This window comes from Bombina bombina, chromosome 2 (genome assembly GCF_027579735.1).
Source record: "Bombina bombina isolate aBomBom1 chromosome 2, aBomBom1.pri, whole genome shotgun sequence".
NCBI classification, from domain to species: domain Eukaryota; kingdom Metazoa; phylum Chordata; class Amphibia; order Anura; family Bombinatoridae; genus Bombina; species Bombina bombina.
In genome coordinates this window covers 719,809,909-719,834,590 of record NC_069500.1, presented here as the reverse complement: position 1 = coordinate 719,834,590, position 24,682 = coordinate 719,809,909, and the positions used below count along the sequence as shown (strand labels likewise).

General features: G+C 40.5%; 1 protein-coding gene across 1 annotated transcript in view; it reads right to left on the bottom strand.

Moving 5' to 3' along the window:
* TRIM14 (tripartite motif containing 14) overlaps positions 1-24,682 on the bottom strand; it is a 307,177-nt gene that overhangs the window by 252,741 nt on the left and 29,754 nt on the right. Inside the window, exon 2 of the mRNA XM_053700018.1 lies at positions 22,398-22,493. Coding sequence (XP_053555993.1) covers positions 22,398-22,493 — 96 coding nt within the window. The remainder of the gene's footprint in view (positions 1-22,397; positions 22,494-24,682) is intronic.

Below are 24,682 nucleotides of genomic sequence, written 5' to 3'. Positions count from 1 at the left end.
TCCCTCCCTGATGGTTGATGTAAGCTACAGTCGTGATGTTGTCCGACTGAAACCTGATGAACCCCCGAGTTGTTAATTGGGGCCAAGCTAGAAGGGCATTGAGAACTGCCCTCAATTCCAGAATGTTTATTGGAAGGAGACTCTCCTCCTGATTCCATAGTCCCTGAGCCTTCAGAGAATTCCAGACAGCGCCCCAACCTAGTAGGCTGGCGTCTGTTGTTACAATTGTCCAGTCTGGCCTGCTGAATGGCATCCCCCTGGACAGGTGTGGCCGATGAAGCCACCATAGAAGAGAATTTCTGGTCTCTTGATTCAGATTCAGAGTAGGGGACAAATCTGAGTAATCCCCATTCCACTGACTTAGCATGCATAATTGCAGAGGTCTGAGGTGTAGGCGTGCAAAAGGTACTATGTCCATTGCCGCTACCATTAAGCCGATCACCTCCATGCATTGAGCTACTGACGGGTGTTGAATGGAATGAAGGACACGGCATGCATTTTGAAGCTTTGTTAACCTGTCCTCTGTCAGGTAAATCTTCATTTCTACAGAATCTATAAGAGTCCCCAAGAATGGAACTCTTGTGAGAGGAAAAAGAGAACTCTTCTTTTCGTTCACTTTCCATCCATGCGACCTTAGAAATGCCAGAACTAACTCTGTATGAGACTTGGCAATTTGAAAGCTTGAAGCTTGTATTAGAATGTCGTCTAGGTATGGAGCTACCGAAATCCCTCGCGGTCTTAGTACCGCCAGAAGGGCACCCAGAACCTTTGTGAAGATTCTTGGAGCCGTAGCCAATCCGAATGGAAGAGCTACAAACTGGTAGTGCCTGTCTAAGAAGGCAAACCTTAGATACCGGTGATGATCTTTGTGGATCGGTATGTGAAGGTAAGCATCCTTTAAATCCACTGTGGTCATGTACTGACCCTCTTGGATCATGGGTAAGATTGTCCGAATAGTTTCCATTTTGAACGATGGAACTCTTAGGAATTTGTTTAGAATCTTTAAATCTAAGATTGGCCTGAAAGTTCCCTCTTTTTTGGGAACCACAAACAGGTTTGAGTAGAACCCTTGTCCTTGTTCCGACCGCGGAACCGGATGGATCACTCCCATTATTAACAGATCCTGTACGCAGCGTAGAAACGCTTCTTTCTTTATCTGGTTTGTTGACAACCTTGACAGATGAAATCTCCCTCTTGGGGGAGATAATTTGAAGTCTAGAAGGTATCCCTGAGATATGATCTCTAGTGTCCAGGGATCCTGAACATCTCTTGCCCAGGCCTGGGCGAAGAGAGAGAGTCTGCCCCCCACTAGATCCGGTCCCGGATCGGGAGCTCTCGGTTCATGCTGTCTTTGGGGCAGCAGCAGGTTTCCTGGCCTGCTTGCTCTTGTTCCAGGACTGGTTAGGCTTCCAGCCTTGCCTGTAACGAGCAACAGCTCCTTCCTGTTTTGGTGCAGTGGAGGTTGATGCTGCTCCTGTTTTAAAGTTCCGAAAGGGACGAAAATTAGACTGTCTAGCCTTAGCTTTGGCTTTGTCTTGAGGTAGGGCGTGGCCCTTACCTCCTGTAATGTCAGCGATAATCTCTTTCAAACCGGGCCCAAATAAAGACTGCCCCTTGAAAGGTATATTAAGTAATTTGGACTTAGAAGTAACATCAGCTGACCAGGATTTTAGCCACAGCGCCCTACGTGCCTGTATGGCGAATCCTGAGTTTTTAGCCGTAAGTTTGGTTAAATGTACTACGGCCTCCGAAATGAAGGAATTAGCTAGTTTAAGGACTCTAAGCCTGTCCGTAATGTCGTCTAGCGTAGATGAACTAAGGTTCTCTTCAAGCGACTCAATCCAAAATGCTGCCGCAGCCGTAATCGGCGCGATACATGCAAGGGGTTGTAATATAAAACCTTGTTGAACAAACATTTTCTTAAGGTAACCCTCTAATTTTTTATCCATTGGATCTGAGAAAGCACAGCTATCCTCCACCGGGATAGTGGTACGCTTAGCTAAAGTAGAAACTGCTCCCTCCACCTTGGGGACCGTTTGCCATAAGTCCCGAGTGGTGGCGTCTATTGGAAACATCTTTCTAAATATTGGAGGGGGTGAGAACGGCACACCGGGTCTATCCCACTCCTTAGTAACAATTTCAGTTAGTCTCTTAGGTATAGGAAAAACGTCAGTACTCGCCGGTACCGCAAAGTATTTATCCAACCTACACAGTTTCTCTGGTATTGCAACGGTGTTACAATCGTTGAGAGCTGCTAAGACCTCCCCTAGTAATACACGGAGGTTCTCCAATTTAAATTTAAAATTTGAAATATCTGAGTCCAATCTGTTTGGATCAGAACCGTCACCCACAGAATGAAGCTCTCCGTCCTCATGCTCTGCGAGCTGTGACGCAGTATCAGACATGGCCCTAGCATTGTCAGCGCACTCTGTTCTCACCCCAGAGTGATCACGCTTGCCTCTTAGTTCTGGTAATTTAGACAAAACTTCAGTCATAACAGTAGCCATATCTTGTAATGTTATCTGTAATGGCCGCCCAGATGTACTAGGCGCCAAAATATCACGCACCTCCCGGGCGGGAGATGCAGGTACTGCCGCGTGAGGCGAGTTAGTCGGCATAACTCTCCCCTCGCTGTTTGGTGAAATTTGTTCACATTGTACAGATTGACTTTTATTTAAAGTAGCATCAATACAGTTAGTACATAAATTTCTATTGGGCTCCACCTTGGCATTGGAACAAATGACACAGATATCTTCCTCTGAGTCAGACATGTTTAACACACTAGCAAAAAACTTACAACTTGGTTATAATCTTTTTTAGCAAAAAAACGTACTGTGCCTCAAAGAGGTACTAACGATTAAATGACAGTTGAAATAGTGAACTGAAAAACAGTTATCGCATCAAACTTTAAAACAACAAAACTTTTAGCAAAGGTTTGTTCCCATTAGTAAAATAACAATAATTAAATTTGACATAAAAAATACAAAGCAACGTTTTTATTCACAGTCACTATAAGAATTCTCACAGCTCTGCTGAGAGAATTTACCTCCCTTCAAAGAAGTTTGAAGACCCCTGAGATCTATCAGAGATGAACCGGATCATGCAGGAAATATAAAAGTAACTGACTGGTATTTTTTGATGCGTAGCAAAGAGCGCCAAAAACGGCCCCTCCCTCTCCCACACAGCAGTGAAGAGAAACGAAACTGTCACAATTAAAGCAAAAAAACTGCCAAGTGGAAAATAATGCCCAAATATTTATTCACACAGTACCTCAGCAATGTAAACGATTCTACATTCCAGCAAAAACGTTTAACATGATAAATAGTTATTAAAAAGGATTAGTGACCTTTAACAGAGTAGTTCCGGTGAAATACCATCCCCAGAATACTGAAGTGTATACATACATGTCATTTTAACGGTATGGCAGGATTTTCTCATCAATTTCATTCAGAAAATAAAAACTGCTACATACCTCAATGCAGATTCATCTGCCCGCTGTCCCCTGATCTGAAGCCTTTACCTCCCTCAGATGGCCGAGAACAGCAATATGATCTTAACTACTCCGGTTAAAATCATAGTAAAAAACTCTGACAGATTCTTCCTCAAACTCTGCCAGAGAAGTAATAACACGCTCCGGTGCTATTTTAAAATAACAAACTTTTGATTGAAGTCATAAAAACTAAGTATAATCACCATAGTCCTCTCACACATCCTATCTAGTCGTTGGGTGCAAGAGAATGACTGGGACTGACGTAGAGGGGAGGAGCTATATGCAGCTCTGCTGGGTGAATCCTCTTGCATTTCCTGTTGGGGAGGAGTTATATCCAGAAGTAATGATGACCCGTGGACTGATCACACATAACAGAAGAAATGTACTTTTCCCTTTTCCACTGGGGTTGCTGTGACTTGGGCTGCTGCAGCGCCGCTTTGGCGAAGTAGGTTGGCCTCCACAGCTGCTATGACCCGGTCGATAATTTCGGCAGATGGGTTGGGGCCATAATATGCCAGTCTTATTTTAACCGCCCGATCAAAGCTTGCTTCTTCAGGGGTTCTGTCTGATATGCTGGGCCCATTGGTTCCTTCTGTCCCTGGTACTCTTTCCATCTTAGTCAGTATTGTAATAATCCCCCTCTTCCTGAGGTTACTGGCTTGTGTAGTTGCTCTTCTGGGCGATAAGGATTCTCCCGTCGCTTGCCACCAATGTTACGGTACCAACAGTGTACCAAGGGTTAACCCCAGATGAACAATGTCCTGCATAGGAAATCAGCAATTCACAAACCAGCCAGTTTTCAGGTTTAAACAGAATGATATTTATTAAAGGCTAGATGCCTAGTATTTATACAGGTTTGACCCCAGATGGGGGGGTTGGAAGACTCTTGTACATTTAGATAAAAAGGGGAAGACGCCCTTTTATGAAACAGTAGAATTACATTACTTAAATACTTTACTTAGGCAGATAACAACTTAAACACATTTGGCTTGTCTTATCACCTAGCGTCTGCTCTCTGAGGGTGATTAAACAATGGCCTGTTTATTACTTAAATGTAATTATAGCACACAATAGCTGAGGCCAGAAAACCTGTCTTTAGAAATTAGATTCTTAAAGCTAAACACAGTTAACTCTTTCAGTCCTGACAGAAGGGTCTGTCACACCGTTATTGACTGTTTGGCATGTAATGGTATACAACACATGTGTATGTGTACACATTTTTATAAGTAAACCAGAGTATTTACTGATCACATAATGTATTTTACTCATGTATGCGAGTTTTAATTTTAATACTTGATTTTACCTACAGTATGTGTTTATGCATAAGTTTCAGTATAGGAGAAGGGAGAGATATACTTAAAGTATTTTTTAGTGAAAATGAGTAAACTCATATGGAGTGAGTATCAAAAGGACAAGACCTGTATTTTTTGCAGCTGCATTTTTATAGTCTGACAGATATTTGGAAACATAACGGGATTTGCCATCAGCACCGATACCCTGGAGCTGCTCTAAGACTGCGGCCTATCACCTACCCCCTGGCAGAGCTCCTTCTGTTCCCTGCCGTATTGCAGCACCAAGAGTGTGCTGCATGTTACATACCTACCTAGACTGTACCCAATGGAGGAAGTTTATTATAGTTTTGCAAGACCTTTTAAAGCAGTATTAGCACAAGATTGTAGCCAGACTGGACCACCTATAATTTATTGCGGAAAACATAACTATGGAGAGCGCAATTCCTGAACCTTGATGGGGGAGACTGCAAATACTGAAGGGCTGCTCCCGCTCAAGCTGCTGAACACTGGTCAGTCCACTACAATAGGAGACCCTATATGTTTGTTGCCAGATCGATCTACGAGTACCACTCATGGGCTCTCCACCCCTGTTCAAGAGGATGCAGCCGACCTTCTGGAACAGGGAGTTGGACTGGTTCCCTATACTTATTCCAAGAGATGGATCTTGCCTGAGATGCCACCTACTCGCTTCGACTCATCAGATTGGATCGGGATAACGGCAATGCTACAAGGTACGAGGCTCGGGACAGTGACATTACCAGATGGGTTCACAGAACATGTTCTACACTTAGACTTGCCCAGAATCGTAGAAAAAGTAGCCTGCATATTTTCGGATCCTATGGGGATTGCAATTTTGCTCGGCTCTTTCCAGGGAACAGAAGAGGAAGACGCAGCAGGACTGGTGTAGGATAGATTTCGGTCACTATCTATATTCTCTCTTAGACGTTCATGGAGACCTCCCCATGGGAACAGTCCTTTGGACACTATGGTTGATTAGTTCACACTGCCATATGGGGAGAGCTGATCTAGATTAAATACTATGCTAAATATTCCTTTGTATAGTGCAACTGCTATTTATGTAGCTCTCTTGTTACTGAACTCTATGGAGCTTTAATAACAGTAAAAAAAAAATGTTATGCACTAATATTTTTGGCTTGCTGTGATTACCATTTAACACTAACCTACTAAACAACTCCCTTTCTTATTGTAGATTACAATGCTTGTGTTTACCTACCTATTTAACATTGAGTATTTGTACACAATGAGACTGATATTTGGTCAGGAAGATAGGCCTCCTGTTTTTCTTAGTTAGCATGGTTATACATAGGTCAACCATATACCTGATAGTCAATAACATGTTTTATTTCTATTTTGGTGTCAGCATTTCTAAGTTGGTCCTTCTACAACTTATTATATTATAAACACAATATACACCTGACATGTCAGCTATAGAGTTCAAAATGTTTCATGCTCATACCCCTGTTGTGTTCATTATCTCCTTTAATTATAGGCAGTCCAGACCACTTTAGGTTGAAGTATAGTGATTTGCATTTAGTATTGGATAACCATATTAGTTTAAGTCTTGCATATGACTGATGATAATCTTATAGACTATCAGTCTAGAAATATCCACATATTGTATTATTGAACAAAGAGTTGGTTTCGCAAACCCGCGAACCGCCATTGAATTCAATAGGCAGGCAAACTTTAAAACCTACAAGGACTCTTTCTGGCCACAATAGTGATGGAAAAGTTGTTTCAAGGGTACTAACACCTGGACTGTCGCATGCTGGAGGGGGATCCCTGGCAAAACTCCCATGGAAAATTACATAGTTTATGCAGAGTCTGCTTTTAAGCCATAATGGGCCTAAATCAACTAACATTCCCAAAGTGGCTGTCTCAAAACATCCTGGACAGAAGATAGATTGATAGATAGGATAGAAAGATATACATAGATAGATAGTTAGATAGAATTGATAGAAGAGAAATAGATAGATTTGTTAGATATATAATTACCCTAATAAAGTCTAATAATTAAACATGCGTTCTTGGACCCAACTAGCTTGTGTTAATAAGTACTTTTCTTAGCACTTTAATCCCTGTCCCCCCCCCCCTATCGGGGGTGTTCTATATGGCCTGCCTGATTACCCTGAAAAAATATAATAATAAGACATGCGGTCTGGTACCTATTTTAACTAGGTTGTGTTTTAAGTACTACCATTCTTAGCACTTTAATCTCTGTAACTCCCCCTATTTGGTGAGGTCTATACGGCCTGGATGATTACCCATACAAAATATAATAATAAGACATCTGCTCTTGGTCTGCGACCCATGGTAACTATGTTGTGTTAATTAGTAATGTCCTTCGCATTTTAATAGCTGTTACTCATACTCACCCTATCGGTGGAGGTCTATATGGCCTGCATGATTACCCTTACAAAATATAATAACCAAACATATGCTCTGGGACCCATGGTAAGTAGGTTGTGTTAAGTAGTACTGTTTTTTGCAGTTTAATACCTGTTACAACACCAAATGGTGGTAGGTCTATCTGGCCTTCATGATTAGCTGCACCCAAACCCAAAAAAAAGCCGAGTGGTCTTAGACTAACACCCATGGCTAACTCGGTTGTTTCAATTAGTACTATTCTTAGCACTTTCATCCCTGTTATGGGTGGTCTACATGGCCATCATGATTAGCCGAACAAAATACTACAATCCAACCTTTGCTCAGTCTTCATAGGCCCTTCATTGGCTGTATTTTGATAGTACAGTTCTTATTATTTTTATAGCTGATACAACACCGAATGGTGGCAGCTCTATATGGCCTGCAAGATTAGCCGCACCCAATACAAAAATAAATCCAAGCGGTCTTGGATTAACACCCATGGCTAACTCTGTTGTTTCAAGTAGTACTATTTTTAGCTCTTTCATCTCATCCCTGTTACTTTCAGGACTCTCAGTGGTGGTGGTCTACATGGCCATCATGATTACCCTCACCAAAAATATAACAACAATACGTGCGTGCAGGGAACCATGGTAAGGTTACTTCCTTTCGCAAAATAAGGTTACTTCCTTTCGCAAAATCGAGTATAACAGTTGCAGGCAGAGGTTCTGACCCTGCATTATGGCTGCACCTCTCCCTAAAAGAGGCATGCGTTACAGAGTCTGTGGGCATGTATGCAAAGAGCTGGCCTGCCTAAAAAGAGGAGCAAGGCTGTACAGGTTGTTCTCCTTCAGCCGTTTTATACGCTGTCCCACGGCCACGACCCTCAACAACCACAACAGAATGAAACACCACATATGCCATCCTTTTGAACAACAGAGTACAGGTATGGCATTGATTTTAGTTACACAGCGATATTTATTATGAACCGTGAAATTGAAAACAAAAACATGATTGGACACCAAGTACAGTACAGGTCGTTCTCCTTCGGCCTTTTTAGAATAGTGTTCCGGACCCCCTACAAAAACAGCAGCAGGAAAGAGGACATATGGCATCCTTTTGAACAATAGATGACAGGTAAGGCATAGATTTTACAAAGCCATAGATAATTTTTTTGCAACTGTGAAATAAAAAAAACATTGATTGGACACCCAGAACACTTCTTTATCCTTAGGCCTTTTTATAAGAGGCTCCCGGAGCCTCAACTGAAACAACAGCATGAAAGAGGACATATGGCATCCTTGTGAACAATTGATAACAGTTAAGGCATTTATTTTATAATCCCAGAGATCATTTATATGACCCGGGAAATAGAAAAAAACATTGATTAGACACCCAGTACACTTATTTTTCCTCAGGCCTTTTTAATAAGAGGGTCCCGGAGCCTCAACCGAAACAACAGCATGAAAGAGGGCATATGTCATCCTTTTGAATAATAGATTACAGGAAAGGCATTGATTTTAGAATCCCAGAGATCATTTATATGACCCGGGAAATAGAAAAAAACATTGATTAGACACTCAGTACACTTATTTTTCCTCAGACCTTTTTAATAAGAGGGTCCCGGAGCCTCAACCAAAACAACAGCATGAAAGAGGAGATATGTCATCCTTTTGAATAATAGATTACAGGAAAGGCATTGATTTTAGAATCCCAGAGATCATTTATATGACCCGGGAAATAGAAAAAAACATTGATTAGACACCCAGTACACTTATTTTTCCTCAGGCCTTTTTAATAAGAGGGTTCCGGAGCCTCAACCGAAACAGCATGAAAGAGGACATATGTCATGCTTTTGAATAATAGATTACAAGAAAGGCATTGATTTTAGAAACCCACAGATCATTATTTGCAACCGGGAAATAGAAAAAAACATCGATTAGACACCCAGAACACTTATTTTTCCTCAGGCCTTTTTAATAAGAGGGTCCCGGAGCCTCAACCGAAACAACAGCATGAAAGAGGACATATGTCATCCTTTTGAATAATAGATTACAGGAAAGGCATTGATTTTAGAAACCCACAGATCATTATTTGCAACCGGGAAATAGAAAAAAACATTGATTAGACATCCAGTACACTTAATTATTCTCAGGCCTTTTTAATAAGAGGGTCCCGGAGCCTCAACCGAAACAACAGCATGAAAGAGGACATATGTCATCCTTTTGAATAATAGATTACAGGAAAGGCATTGATTTTAGAAACACAGAGATAATTAGTTGCAACCGGGAAATCTAAAAAAACATTGAACAGACACCCAGTACACTTCTTTATCCATAGGCCTTTTTAGTAGAGGCTCCAGGACCCTCAACAAAAACAAGAGCAGGGAGCTGGGCATAGGAGTACAATTGAGTGTGACAATAATAATGTGAAGGTGAAGATTGCGTAGTTGTGGCATTTTAATTTTGTTATCGTGGGAACTTAGTACTTGCAATGACCTTGCTCTGGTGAATCCATATCGCAAATGTGTTATTTAAGGCACTGTTTGTCTATTTTTTGAATATCAGCATTTGGTAAATGAAGCTCAACTTAAGGCTGGTGAGAATCGACCTTTCTTCTGGCTGTTTGCAAATGTTGTGGCTCTGGACAAACATGTGAATAAGGGGCCATCAGCCATATTCTGCACGCAACCCCTTTGATGATTGACGATAAACATGTGTCACCTGCAAGCAGAGCTCGTTACTTCTGTCTAAATCATCTTCCTGGTATGGACAGGCCACTGTTTCCCACAGCAAGTCCGAAGCTTGTACTACAAGATTGTCTTGAGTATGGTAGGAAACCAAAGTTTATTTAATTCTGTACTATCACCACAAAAGCTGAACTTCTTGAAGCAACGAAAATGCCAGCAATTTCATGTGCTTATGGATGACAAGGACGTCCTGTCCTGTGGTGCACAGAGATGGAGAGGATTTTGGGCCTCCCTGTACACTACCCAGATGTCTCAAACATCACCAGAAACACAATACAGCCACTCTTGTGAAGTTCCTGGAGTGTTCCGGTAGCCATCTCTTTGCGCCCCGAAAGGAATACTTTATCAGTGTTTTTGTATACATCCGACAACAGCTTCGGAGACTGTGGTGACGCACATGTTATTTACTGTTGTTCCAGCTGTGGCAATATCAATTGGCATTAAAAAGTTAAGATTTGTGGGTGGCGGAGCCTATAGCTGTTGCGGTAGGACGTGTGTTTGAGGAGCTCCAGGTCTTACAAGTTACTTTGGAGTTAGTTTTCAACCTTAATTTAATTTTCTTTTTGGGATTCATAGTCACACTTTCTGGGGCTATCCAAGAGGAGCCTGGAGATACCTTACTCATATCGGCTTACCTATGTTCCTCAGCTGACTGCGTTACAGCTAGCCGCGACACTGAGAGGCCTCTCTAGCCTGATAGTGCTGTCATTGTCAAAGCTGACGCCAATATACCCCCCCAGGACCCTGGGTTATCAAACCAGTTCTATAGTAACTGGACAACTCGTTAATCACAACTATTGACAAAGAGAAGGAAAAGCACTAGTCACCCCTTATATCAACGGGTACGGAGACCTGTATTTTGCCTTTCCAATATGGCGTTGGTCACCAAAATAATCCAGAATGAAAAAAAAAGGTAAGATTTGGAGAGTGACTAGTGACGCACATTTTATGCACGCTGTGGCAATTGTAATTTGCATTAAAAAGAATCGGCTAACAACTACTACCTACGACCACACCTGACTCCTGAAGTCATGCTTCAGTTATTAAGTCAAGTTAATTTTTTTTTTTTTTTTTTTTTTTTTTATTATGCTCAGCAGAGGCTCCAGGACCCTCAACAAAACCAGCAGCAGGAAAGAGGACATATGGCATCCTTTTGAAAAAAAGATTATAGGAAAGGCATTGATTTCAGAAACACAGAGATCATTAGTTGCAACCGGGAAATAGAAAAAAACATTGATTAGACACCCAGTACACTTATTTATCCTTAGACCTTTTTAATAAGAGGCTCCCAGAGCCTCAACAGAAACAACAGCATGAAAGAGTACATATGGCATCCTTGTGAATAATAGATTACAGGAAAGGCATTGATTTTAGAAACCCGTGGATAATTTTTTGCAACCGTGAAATCTAAAAAAACATAGATTAGACACCCAGTACACTTCTTTATCCTTAGGCCTTTTTAGCAGAGGCTCCAGGACCCTCACCAAAACCAGCAGCAGGAAAGAGGACATATGGCATACTTTTGTAAATTAGATTACAGGAAAGGCATTGATTTTAGAAACACAGAGATCATTTATATGACCCGGGAAATAGAAAAAAACATTGATTGGACACCCAGTACACTTCTTTATCCTTAGGCCTTTTTATAAGAGGGTCCCGGAGCCTCAACAGAAACAACAGCATGAAAGAGGACATATGGCATGCTTTTGAAAAATAGATTACAGGAAAGGCATTGATTTTAGAAACACAGAGATAATTTGTTACAACCGGGAAATCTAAAAAAACATTGAATAGACACCCAGTACACTTATTTATCCTTAGGCCTTTTTAGCAGAGGCATACTTTTGAACAATAGAGTACAGGTACAGCATTGATTTTACAAACCCAGAGATCATTTTGGTCAATTGTTAAATAGAAAAAAAAAATGAGTGGACACCCAGTACACCTCTTTCTCCTTAGGCCTTTTTATAAGAGGGTCCAGGACCCTCAAAAAAACACCAGCAGGAAAGAGGACGTATGGCATCCTTTTGAACAATAGAGTACAGGAAAGGCATTGATTTTAGAAACCCAGAGATAATTTGTTGCAAATGGAAATTTGAATTAAAAAAAATGATTCGATGGACACCCAGTACACTTCTTTCTCCTTAGGCCTTTTTATAAAGAGGTTCCAGGACCCTAAAAAAAAACACCATCAGGAAAGAGGACGTATGGCATCCTTTTGAACAATAGAGTACAGGAAAGGCATTGATTTTAGAAACCCAGAGATAATTTGTTGCAAATGGAAATTTGAATTAAAAAAAATGATTCGATGGACACCCAGTACACTTCTTTCTCCTTAGGCCTTTTTATAAAGAGGTTCCAGGACCCTAAAAAAAAACACCATCAGGAAAGAGGACGTATGGCATCCTTTTGAACAATAGAGTACAGGTACAGCATTAATTTTACAAACCCAGAGATAATTTTGGTCAAATGTGAAATAGAAAAAAAAAAAATGAGTGGACACCCAGTACATCTCTTTCTCCTTAGGCCTTTTTATAAGAGGGTCCAGGACCCTCAAACAAAATACCAGCAGGAAAGATAACATATGGCATACTTTTGAACAATAGAGTACTGGTACGACATTGATTTTAGAAACCCAAATAATTGTTTGGAAAAGTGAAATAGCCCCAAAAACCATGCTTGGACTCCCACTCCAGGTCGTTCTCCTTCAGCTTTTTTATAAGAGGGTCCAGCACCCTCAACAGAAACAACTGCAGGAAACACCACCACATATGCCATCCTTTTGCACAAGCGAGTACAGGTATGGCATCCATTTTAGAAACCCAGAGATAATTGAGAGGAACCAGGAACATTTTTCTAAAAATTTGATGGGGCACCCATTACAGGTCGTTCTCCTTCAGCCTTTTAATACCATGGGCCACGACCCGCAACAGGCACAACAGCATGAAACACCACATATGCCACCCTTTTGCACAATAGAGTACAGGTATGGCATAGATGGAACACGGAGATAATTTAGAGCAACCAAGAGACGGCTAAAGATGCTTGGTCGGTCCTACTCTTTCAAATTTGTGGCATTTTGCGTTCAATTTAATGGTCCACCAGATATGAGTGGTGTGCTAAGTTGTACAATTCGTAACAGTTTAATCACTAGTGTTATGTGCCTTATTTTTTTTATTTGAGTTTTGTACCTACAAAGCTGCAGCAGAGGCCAGAAAAATTCGGAATGTACAAATGACTGAAAAATTGGGGTATTGTTGTAGCAACTGCTGTAGCAGCGGCCAGAAAAATTGATGTTTATAAAACATTTATAAAGTCCCCTAAAAGCTTGAGGCTTGAACACTAGTTGTTGGCAGATAAGTCAAGCAAGTCCTCCGGCTTTATAAAAAAAAAAAAAAAAGGCCAGCCTGTGTACCAGTTGTAGCCCAAATGTATTGCCCAATGTCAGTCCCTTCGGGATCCAGCCCTCATTCATTTTTATAAAAGTGAGATAGTAAAGGCTTTTTTGACCTAGGCGACTTCTCTTCTCAGTGACAAAACCTCCTGCTGCACTGAAAGTCCTTTCAGACAGGACACTTGAAGCGGGGCAGGCCAGAAGTTCCATTGCAAATTGGGATAGCTCAGGCCACAAGTCCAGCCTGCACACCCAGTAGTCAAGGGGTCCATCGCTCCTGAGAGTGTCGAGATCCGCAGTTAAAGCTAGGTAGTCTGCTACCTGTCGGTTGAGTCTTTCTCTAAGGCTGGATCCCGAAAGGCTCTGATGGTGCATGGGAGTTAAAAAGGTACGCATGTCCTCCATCAACAAGACGTCAGGAAAGCGTCCTATCCTTGCCGCCGTGGGAGGAGGAGAAGAAGGAGGATTAATTTAATCTCTTCCCCTGTTACATTCCCGTGGTGCTGTGACATTACCCTTATACGCTGTGTAAAGCATAGTTTTTAATTTATTCCTAAAATGCTCCATCCTTTCCGACTTGCGGGAATTTGGTAACATTTCAGGCACTTTATGCTTATACCGGGGGTCGAGGAGCGTGGACACCCAGTACAGGTCGTTCTCCTTCAGCTTTTTTATACGAGGGTCCCTCAACAGGCACAACAGCATGAAAGAACCCATTTGAACAAGGTTGGATGCCGACCTAATCATGTCCCGTTCCTCCTCCTCACTGATCTCCCCAGCTCCCCAGAGGCTGTCCTAGCACCCCGGTCATACAAATACTCATTAACAGCTTTTCTTGTTGGAGCAGGCGGTCAAACATTAGGAGTGTTGAATTCCACCGTGTCTGGCTGTCGCAAATCAAGCACCTCACCGGCAGGTTGTTTCGACGCTGGATATCGGACAAGTGCGCCATGGCCGTGTAGGAACGCCTGAAATGGCCACACACCTTCCTGGCCTGCTTCAGGACGTCCTGTAAGCCAGGGTACTTATGGACAAATCGTTGTACAATTAGATTACACACATGTGCCATGCATGGCACATGTGTCAACTTGCCCAATTTCAATGCCGCCACCAAATTACTTCCATTGTCAGAAACAACCTTGCCAATCTCCAGTTGGTGCGGAGTCAGCCACTGATCCACCTGTGCGTTCAGGGCGGTCAGGAGTGCTGGTGCGGTGTGACTCTCCGCTTTCAGGCAAGTCAACCCCAAGACGGCGTGACACTGCCTTACCCGGGATGTAGCATAGTACCTGGGGAGCTGGGGGGGTGCCATAGATGTGGAGCAAGACGCAGAAGTTGAAGAGGACTAAGCCGAGGAAGAGGTTAGGGAAGAGGATGGAGTAGGAGGAGTAGAGGAGGTAGCAGCAGGCCTGCCTGCAAGTCATGGCGGTGTCACCAACTCTTCTGCAGAGCCACGCATTCCATGCTTGTCAGAAGTCAGCAGGTTTACCCAATGCGCAGTGTAGGTGATATACCTGCCCTGACCATGCTTTGCAGACCAGCTATCCGTGGTCATATGGACCCTTGCCCCAACGCTGTGTGCCAGACATGCCATAACTTCCTTTCTCACAACAGAGTACAGGTTTGGGATTGCCTTTTGTGAAAAGAAATTTCTGCCGGGTACCTTCCACTGCGGTGTCCCAATAGATACAAATTTTTTGAAAGCATCAGACTCCACCAGCTTGTATGGTAAAAGCTGGCGGGCTAAGAATTCAGACAAGCCAGCTGTCAGACGCCGGGCAAGGGGGTGACTTTGAGAAATTGGCTTCTTACGCTCAAACATGTCCTTGACAGACACCTGACTGTGGGCAGATGACCAGGAACTGCTACGTAAGAGAGACTGAGTGGAGGATGGTTGAGAGGGGGCAAGGAGGACAGCACTGGTTGACGTGGCTGAAGATGTTGGAGCAGGAGGAGGAGGGCGGCTTTCACTTTGTGTGCTGCTTCTACTCATGTGTTCTTCCCATCGGCCTTTGTGATGGGAGACCATGTGCCTTCGCAAAGCAGTTGTACCTAGGTGCGTGTTGGACTTCCCACGACTCAGTTTCTTTTGGCACAGGTTGCAAATGGCATCGCTGTTGTCAGAGGCAGACACACAAAAAAAATGCCACACTGCTGAGCTCTGCGATGACGGCATTCTGGTGGTGGCAACAGCATGCGTTGATGGGCGTCGGCGTGCTGTCTGGCTGATCCCTGGTGAGGATGCATGCTGTCTGACTGTGCCACTATCTCCTTGAGACGACCTCCCCATGCTTCAAAATCGTCTCCTCCTCCTCTCTGTCTCCCCATCTGAACTTTCCCGCTCTTCTTCTTCTCTTCTAGCAGGCACCCACGTGACATCCACCGACACATCATCATCAACCGCTTCACTTGTATCTGAAACATCAAGAAAGGAAGCAGCAGCGGGTACAACATCATCATCATCATCACACCGTACCTCCATGTCGGTAATGCTGCCTGACTGAGACTGATCACTATTATCTACATCCTCTGTCAACGATGGTTGCGCATCACTCATTTCTTCCAAATGATGTGTCAATAACTCCTGTGACAGATCAAGTGAAGCGGCTGTGGTGCTAGTGTTGGTGGTGGCGACAGGCGGGGGAGTGGCACTGGTCACTTGAGACCTGCCCAAAGCACAGCTGGACGTAGATGGTGCGTCAAGGTTAGGAGGACTAGCAGCGGAAGCTGAAGAAGATTGGGTGTCCTGTGTTAGCCATTCAACTAGGTCCTCCTCAGAAGTTTTCGCGTCCCCCCTGGCACCCGGCGTCTGAACAATGTGCATATTTGTAGGGTCTAAAGGAATCACAGCACCACGACCACGGAACCTGCGGGGTGGCCTGCCTCTGCCCGTCATATTTTTTAAAATGGACACTAACAATACTATTACACCAATTGAGTGGTGGCACTGTGAAAGTGGGCACAGTATATGCTGTGAGACTGACAACAACAAAAAAGACAGATGTTTTAAAAATAACAAATTGTTAATTTTTTTAAATATTACAAGTACTGTGACAACAAATATGATTGTTTGGCACTAGTTGGCAAATGGACCTGTCTGGCACACACGCTGGGAGAAAGCAAACTGCAATTCAATGGCACTAGGAGACTGAAGAATCACAGTCAAAACAGTTATGATTAACAAAAATTCCAATCCTGTGACAATAAATATGATTGGTGGCACTAATTGGCTAGTTGGGACTGGCACACAGGCAGGCAGGCAGGAGGAAAATGCAATTCAAGGGCACTAGTAGACTGCAGATTGACAGTAAAAACAGTGATGATTGAATTTTGCAATACTGTTAAAAGAAATATGATTGCTGGCACTAATTGGATAGTTGGGCCTGGCACACAGGCTGGCAGGCAGTAGAAAAGTGCAATTCAATGGCATGAGCAAACTGAGGACTAAGATCAACAATCAAAATTTTTTTAATTTTAATTAGTAACTATACTGTGACAACAATTAGGATTGGTGTAATTAGTTGGCAAGACGGCCTGGCACAAAAGGCTGTCAGGCAGGAGGTAAATGCAATTCAAGGACACTAGGAGACTGATTACTGACAGTCAAAACAGTGATGATTGACCATTTTGGCAATACTGTTAAAAGAAATAGGATTGCTGGCAATAATTGGCTAGGTGGGCCTGGCACATAGCAGGCTGCAAGGCAGGAGGAAAGTGCAATTCACTGGCACCAGCAAACTGAGGATTCCCAACAAATATTATCCAAAATTTTAATTTTGAATTAATAAGAATACTGTGACAACAAATATGATTGGTGTAAATATTTTTCAAGTAGGCCTGGCACACAGGTTTGGAAGGCAGTAGAAAAGTGCAATTCTAGGGCACGAGCAAACTGAGGATTAAGATCAACAATCAAAAATGTTTTAATTTTAATTAGTAACTATACTGTGACAACAATTAGGATTGGTGTAAATAGTTGGCAAGACAGCCTGGCACAAAAGGCTGGCAGGCAGGAGGTAAATGCAATTCAAGGACACTAGGAGACTGAATATTTGCAGTAAAAAAAATTATGATTTTTATTTTTTTATATACTGTTACAAGAATTATGATTGGTGCCACTAATTGGCTAGTTGGGCCTGGCACACAGGCTGGCAGATATGAGTCGTGGATGGTAGGTAGGGCAGCAATTTAACACAGTATGCTGTGTAAGTGACAAAAACACAGGCCTGATAGAAAATTAAGTTAGATTACACTAGCAAAATATTTTAAAATTTTAGATTTTAATATTAAAATAATGTTAAGAAGTGCAATGCACATATGAGTGGTCGCACTGGCTGGCTGCTACGTAGGGCAGCAACAGTATGCTTTGTAAGTCAGATAGACAGTTAGACACAGGCCTGATAGAAAATAAAATTAGATTACACTAGCATAATGATTTAAAGACTTTTTTTTGGCAATTTAAAGAAAAAGGTTAAGCACATAAATATGAGTCGTGGCTGTCTAGCCTTGGAAGGGCAGCTATTAAAAACAGTAGGCTCTGTAAGTCAGATACACACACGCCTGATAGAAAATACTATTAGATTACACTAGAAAAATTATTTAAATTATTTTTTTTGGGGGGGGGGGAATTAAAAAAAGGTTAAACACATATGAGTCTTGTCTCATAGACTAGGGAGGGCAGCAAGTAAACACAGTAGGCCCTGTATGACAGCAAAACACACAGGCCTGATAGAAAATTATATTAGATTACACTATCAAACAAATTTAAAAATTTATTTTTTTAAATTTAAATTAAGGTGAAGAAGATATGAGTGCTGGGTGGATGCCTGGCACAGACCAATTAACCAAAAGACTGAAAAAAAATGAGGTATATTAATGCTGAGTGAGCCTGACAGACACAGGCCTGATAGTAAATGTAATTAGATTAGACTAGCAAAATATTTTTATTTTTATTTTAATTTAAAATAATGTTATAAACGGATATTAACACTGGTGGCTGGCACAGAGCAATGAACCAGAGTATATGCTGTGTGACACAGGCCTGATAGAAAATGAAAAAAAATTACACTTGCAAAATAATTACATTTTTTGGTTAGTTAAATTTAAACTAATGTTGTTAGGGAGATATCAGTGGTGGCAGTAATCACAGCAGCATATGCTGTGAGCCTTAAACACACAGCCTGAAAGCCAGGCAAATGCTAATAAAAAAAAAAACGGCACGAAATATAGCCCTAAAAAGGGCTTTTTGGGGTGCTGTGCTTGCAGCAGAGATGAGTGGAGTCCTTCTGGACTGTAAATACACTAGCCTAGCTATGTTTTTCCTATTAATGTCAGGAGCAAAAACACAACACGTCCTCTCATTAAGAAAGCAAGGTCGTTATGAGTCTAAAATGGCGGATTCCGAGTAGCTGGGAGGGTCTGTGAGGGAGTGTCTGATGTTGATTGGCTCTAATGTGTCAGACGGCTGTGACAAAGGGTCAAAGTTTCCTCAATGATGACACATAGGGGCGGATCGAACATCGCCATGTGTTCGCCCACAAACGCGAACGCGAACAAGCTATGTTCGCTATGAACCGTTCGCGGGCGAACAGTTCGGGACATCACTAATGGTGGATATAAGCTGTATCCATCATACGCTTTTTAAAATAAAAAAAAAAAAGTCACCACATACTTATCTTTTTCTTTTTTTATGGATATGTGGTAAAAGTTATAGCATACCATAATATTTATAACTGTATTGCTGAGACACAATGCAGGACGGACCTGTGTCAGCTTTATTGCATATAAGACCCTTTATACAATTTTACAGCTTCTTTCTATTAATTGTCTCTCACAATTCAATTTATAGAGACCTAAGGATAAAGATAATGGTTTCACCCATGTGGTTGTATAAACCTTTTAGGTATTGTAAAGCAGATGGTTTAGGTCCGAAAGTGGCCTTAAAGTATTTATATGCAATATCTTCAAAGTACAATAGTGGATGTTAGATATCATAGTTTTTATACAGTTATGCAAATTAATCTAGAATGAGTCCAAAAGTGGCCCTGTTAATGTATCCCCCAATCTTCACCCTTTTCTTTACGTTTATAGTCAGGGGTCCAAGAGTGGCCATTAACTTTTAGCTGTGGTATGTATTGCTTCTACTTATTTGCGCACTCTAGAAGGGTTAAAGACATCTACTATAAAAGTTTATGTAAAACAACAAAAATGAGGTTTCCAGGTTTATTAAGTTCCTCTCATTCTGCATGTTATTGTTCAAGCTAAATAATGTGGGGAACAAAGTCCAGTGAGGGAACAGCACACAGGAGTGAAGGATGTGCACGATAGACCTAGGGCGCTGCCAAGCCCTAATACACATATACAAAGATAAGCAGGGTCTCCAGCACTTTTCAAACAGACTTTATTTGTACACAGATAGCGACGTTTCGGTGTCACAGCACCTTATTCATGCTTGGACATAAATAATGTGGGGAGTTAAGTTAAATGCAGAACTTGCTGTCATATCTAATTGTATATGTATTGTCATTGTGCAGACTTTATATGACTTGTACCATGATCAATCAATGCTTGTATTGTCTGTCAGTTTTGCGTGTTAACCTCAATAAAAACCTTTAAAAAAAAAAAAAAAGTAGTGAGTTTGTATACTGACATTGTAAATCTATACTACACGTGGCCAGCCTAAGGGCAGGGGGCCATTATGGGGCCCTCCAATGCATTTTATCTGACCTCCATTTTCTCTAAGCAGCATACTTTAATTTTTGAGGAGATGATTTTTTAAGGACTTTGTTGTGATAACAAGTGTGTACTAATGAGATATAGGATATATTAATTTAGAGGATACCATATACAGTCATATGCAAAAGTTTAGGCACCCCTGACAATTTCCATGATTTTCATTTATAAATAATTGGGTGTTTGGATCAGCAATTTCATTTTGATCTATCAAATAATTGAAGGACACAGTAACATTTCAGTAGTGAAATGAGGTTTATTGGATTAACAGAAAATGTGCAATATGCATCAAAACGAAATTAGACAGGTGCATAAATTTGGGCACCCTTGTCATTTTGTTGATTTGAATACCTGTAACTACCTAGCACTGATTAATTGGAACACACAATTGGTTTGGTGAGCCCATTAAGCCTTGAACTTCATAGACAGGTGCATCCAATCATGAGAAAATGTATTTAAGGTGGCCAATTGCAAGTTGTTGTTCTCTTTGACTCTCCTCTGAATAGTGGCAACATGGGGGCCTCAAAACAACTCTCAAATGACCTGAAAACAAAGATTGTTCAACATTATGGTTTATTGGAAGGCTACAAAAAGCTATCACAGAGATTTAGGCTGTCAGTGTCCACTGTGAGGAACATAGTGAGGAAATGAAAGACCACAGGCACAGTTCTTGTTAAGGCCAGAAGTAAAATATCGGAGAGGCAAAGGCAAAGGATGGTGAGAACGGTCAAAAACAGCCCACAGACCACCTCCAAAGACCTACAACATCATCTTGCTGCAGATGGTGTCACTGTGCTTCGTTCAACAATTCAGCGTATGGGAGAGTGATGCGGAAGAAGCCTTTCTGCACACACGCCACAAACAGAGTCGCTTGAGGTATACAAACGCACATTTAAACAAGCCAGCTTTATTTTGGAAGAAGGTGCTGTGGACTGATGAAACAAAGATTGAGTTATTTGGTCATAACAAGGGGCGTTATGCATGGTGGCAAAAGAACACAGCGTTCCAAGACAAACACTTGCTAGCCAAAGTAAAATTTGGTGGATGTTCCATCATGCTGTGGAGCTGTGTGGCCAGTGCCGGTACTGGGAATCTTGTTAAAGTTGAGGGTCGCATGGATCCCACTCAATATCAGCAGATACTTGAGAATAATGTTGAGAAATCAGTCACATAGTTGAAGTTACGCCGGAGCTGGATATTTTAACAAGACAATGACCCAAAACACTGCTCAAAATCTACTCTGGCATTTATGTAGCGGAACAAGTACAATGTTCTGGAATGGCAATCCCAGTCCCCAGGCCTGAATATAATTGAAAATCTGTGGGGTGATTTGAAGCAGGCTGTCCATGCTCGGCAACCATCAAACCTAACTGAACTGGAGATGTTTTGCAAGGAGGAATTGTCCAAAATACCTTCATCCAGACGGACACTCATTACAGGCTATAGGAAGTGTCTATAAGCTGTTATTTCTGCTAAAGGAGGCTCTACTAAATATTATTGCGATATTTCTTTTGGGGTACCCAAATTTATGCACCTGTCTAATTTCATTTTGTTGCATATTGCACATTTTCTGTTAATCCAATAAACCTCATTTCACTACTGAAATATTACTGTGTCCTTCAGTTATTTGATAGATCAAAATGAAATTGCTGATCCAAACACCCAATTATTTATAAATGAAAATCATGGAAATTGTCAGGGGTGCCTAAACTTTTGCATACGACTGTATATGTGTCTGTCTAGATCTGTACAAGTACACCAATAATGCAAATACAGTATTGCACAAATGTGCCAACTGATACTGGCACTCTTGAGAGACAAAACAATAGGGTTTATGGATATGTACAAATGTGCACACACGTGCGCACCTATGCAAACTCACAGCCGTTCCATTAGTCCTGGACTAGTATGAAATTGAACAGGATTAGTTAAAAATATATATATAAATTATTTATTTGGTATATCTATAAAAAAAAAATATATATATATATATATATATATATATATATATATATATATATATATATATATATATATTAAATAATTGTCTGGTGTTTACGAAAAGTAAATATTTTTTATAAATTAAATACATATAAATTATAGAAATTGCTTTGTATTCAAGAGAATTATTTTTTTAAATAAAATTACTCCTTTATTATGCACTAGGAATCACAGAATTCTGAATTATTTTAGTTCTGGTTAGAGAAATTTTCCTTCAAGATCATGCTTAGCAGTGATCTATATTACGAAAGCTATTCCTGAAGCTATTTGTTTTATTTATTTTTTCCCAACAATCCATTATGGTATTTTCTTGCATTTATGTATTTATATTATTTTTTTTTAGATTATGCTTACCTTAAGATCAGCAACAGCTTGCTCAATCTTTCCAATGTTGGCAAGTATGTTATTTCTCTTCTGATCAAGCTGGTCCAGGCATCTGCTTGTAAGAATCTACAAGAAATTGAGACCTTTTAGCAATCCTATAACTAATTATCTCTTTTAATACAAGCATAGTCAACAAAGTTTAATAATGAAATAAAAGCAACATGGAAGTGAAAAAGTTTAATCATTTAGATATCTAATTAAACGACCATTAAATAAAACAGAATTTAATGATCGACACGTGCATATCAAAAAGACAATCAATACCACTTACTCTGAATTTCAAATTAGCAGTATTTTTTTTTCCTGACCAATTTGAAAATGTTCTTATATTTCCCTTCCACCCTCTATCATGTGACAGCCAACAGCCAATTAAAGACTCATATGTATACACAGTGAAGACTTGCATATGCTCAGTAGGAGCTGGTGCCTCAGAAAGTGTGCATACAAATATTGTGACCATCTTGATAATGGAAGTCAAATGGAAAAGGTGCAGGGTTTTTTGGGGGGAGGGTTTATTGCATGCTCTATTTGAATCATGAAAGTTTAGGATTTTTTTTACTTTAGTGTCTTGGTATCCTTTGTGGAACATAACATACAGAGGTAGGCTCAGGAGTGTGCACGTGTCTTGTACACTAAATGGCAACAGTGTTTGCAATAATGTTTGAAACAATGCTATGAGTATAGTACTTAAGACACACTGTGCCTACCTCAGTATGCTCTCATAGTCTCTCAGTATGAACTAAGGTTTTAACATGACATTTAACAATACAGATAGATAGACTATGCTCCTTGGATTGCAAGGTTGGTAAATTAAATAAGAGACATTTAAAACCCCTTAAGATACTTTGTAGATCTTTAAATATTAAAGATATTTGGCGAATCTTTAACCCCAACAACCAGGCCTTCACATGTGAATCTAAAATATATCAGTTGTTTTCACGTATAGTTTTATTTTTTGGTGTCTGATAAAATTTTTGGTATGCAACCGGAAGGGAAAATTGATAGCTTTTCTGTCTCTAATCCTGCAGATATATCTCTTAGTTTGAAGTGGGATAACAATGGGTAGAAGTTCACTAGATTTTTTATTTTTCCCTAGATTTCTTTACCCTAACTTAAAATTTAAGAATTAGTTAGTTTCAAAATGGCAGGAATATAAGACCTTAAACGAGAGTTATCTGCATAAAAGTGAGACTTATTGGGAAGCCACTAAAGCGGTACTTCGTGGAGAAATAAAAGCATGTCTTTATAAATTGCAGAAAGATATTAACAATAGGGAAATAGAACTATCTAGTTGATTGAAAAATAGATAAAGTGCATATATAGGACACCCAAATAAAGAAAATTTGGAAAAAATATCAAATAGCTGAAGCTACATGGGAGGTAGCTGTGAACAAAAAATCTGCAGTTGAGGATCTTAAATTATGTGCTAGGTTCTACAGATTTGGGGACTAGATTGGAAAATATTTAGCAAAATGAGTTAATAAAGAAAAGCAGAATGCAATTGTAGCTATAAAACAAAATGTGAGGACATCTAGGATATCTTTTTAAATATTTTTAGCAAAATGTATTCATCGGGTACTACACAATGGGAAAATATGGCTGCGTTCTGGAAGGAGATTAAAATACTGTGCTTAATGGAAGAAAAACTAAAAAGCTTAAATTCTTGATTCCTTCATTAAGGATACCACGGATTTGTTAGGAAAATTTAACTCACTTCAACTTTCCAAATTGAAAAACAACATCTGGATAAGCTGTGATGTAACAGCATTATACTCCAATATACAACATAGTATAGGACTGAAAGTGGTCCAATGCTTCTTGGAATTGGACATGTATATGCCTGAGAAACAAAGAAATTGTATTTTGAAAGCAATTATGTTTGTTTTGACACAAATAATTACTTTATGTATCAAGACTCCTTTTTGCAGATATGTGATACGGCCATGGGGATAACATTCGCCCCTAGTTTTGCAAATCTTTTTATGGGTTACTTTGAAAATCATTATTTATACCCATCAGACTATTGGGCGAATGTTGTCTACTATGGCCACTACACAGATGATCTCACCATTGTCTGGAAAGGTTCAAAAGAGAGGGCAAATTAATTTGTCAGTTTCCTGAATAATAATGATTCAGGGATATTTCATTCTCAAATAATATCAACACAGAAAAAATTGATTTTGTAGATGTCACCCGTAGATGGGATGAAGATGCTAGTGTATTTTCCAATACCTATTTTAAGAAGGTGGATTGCA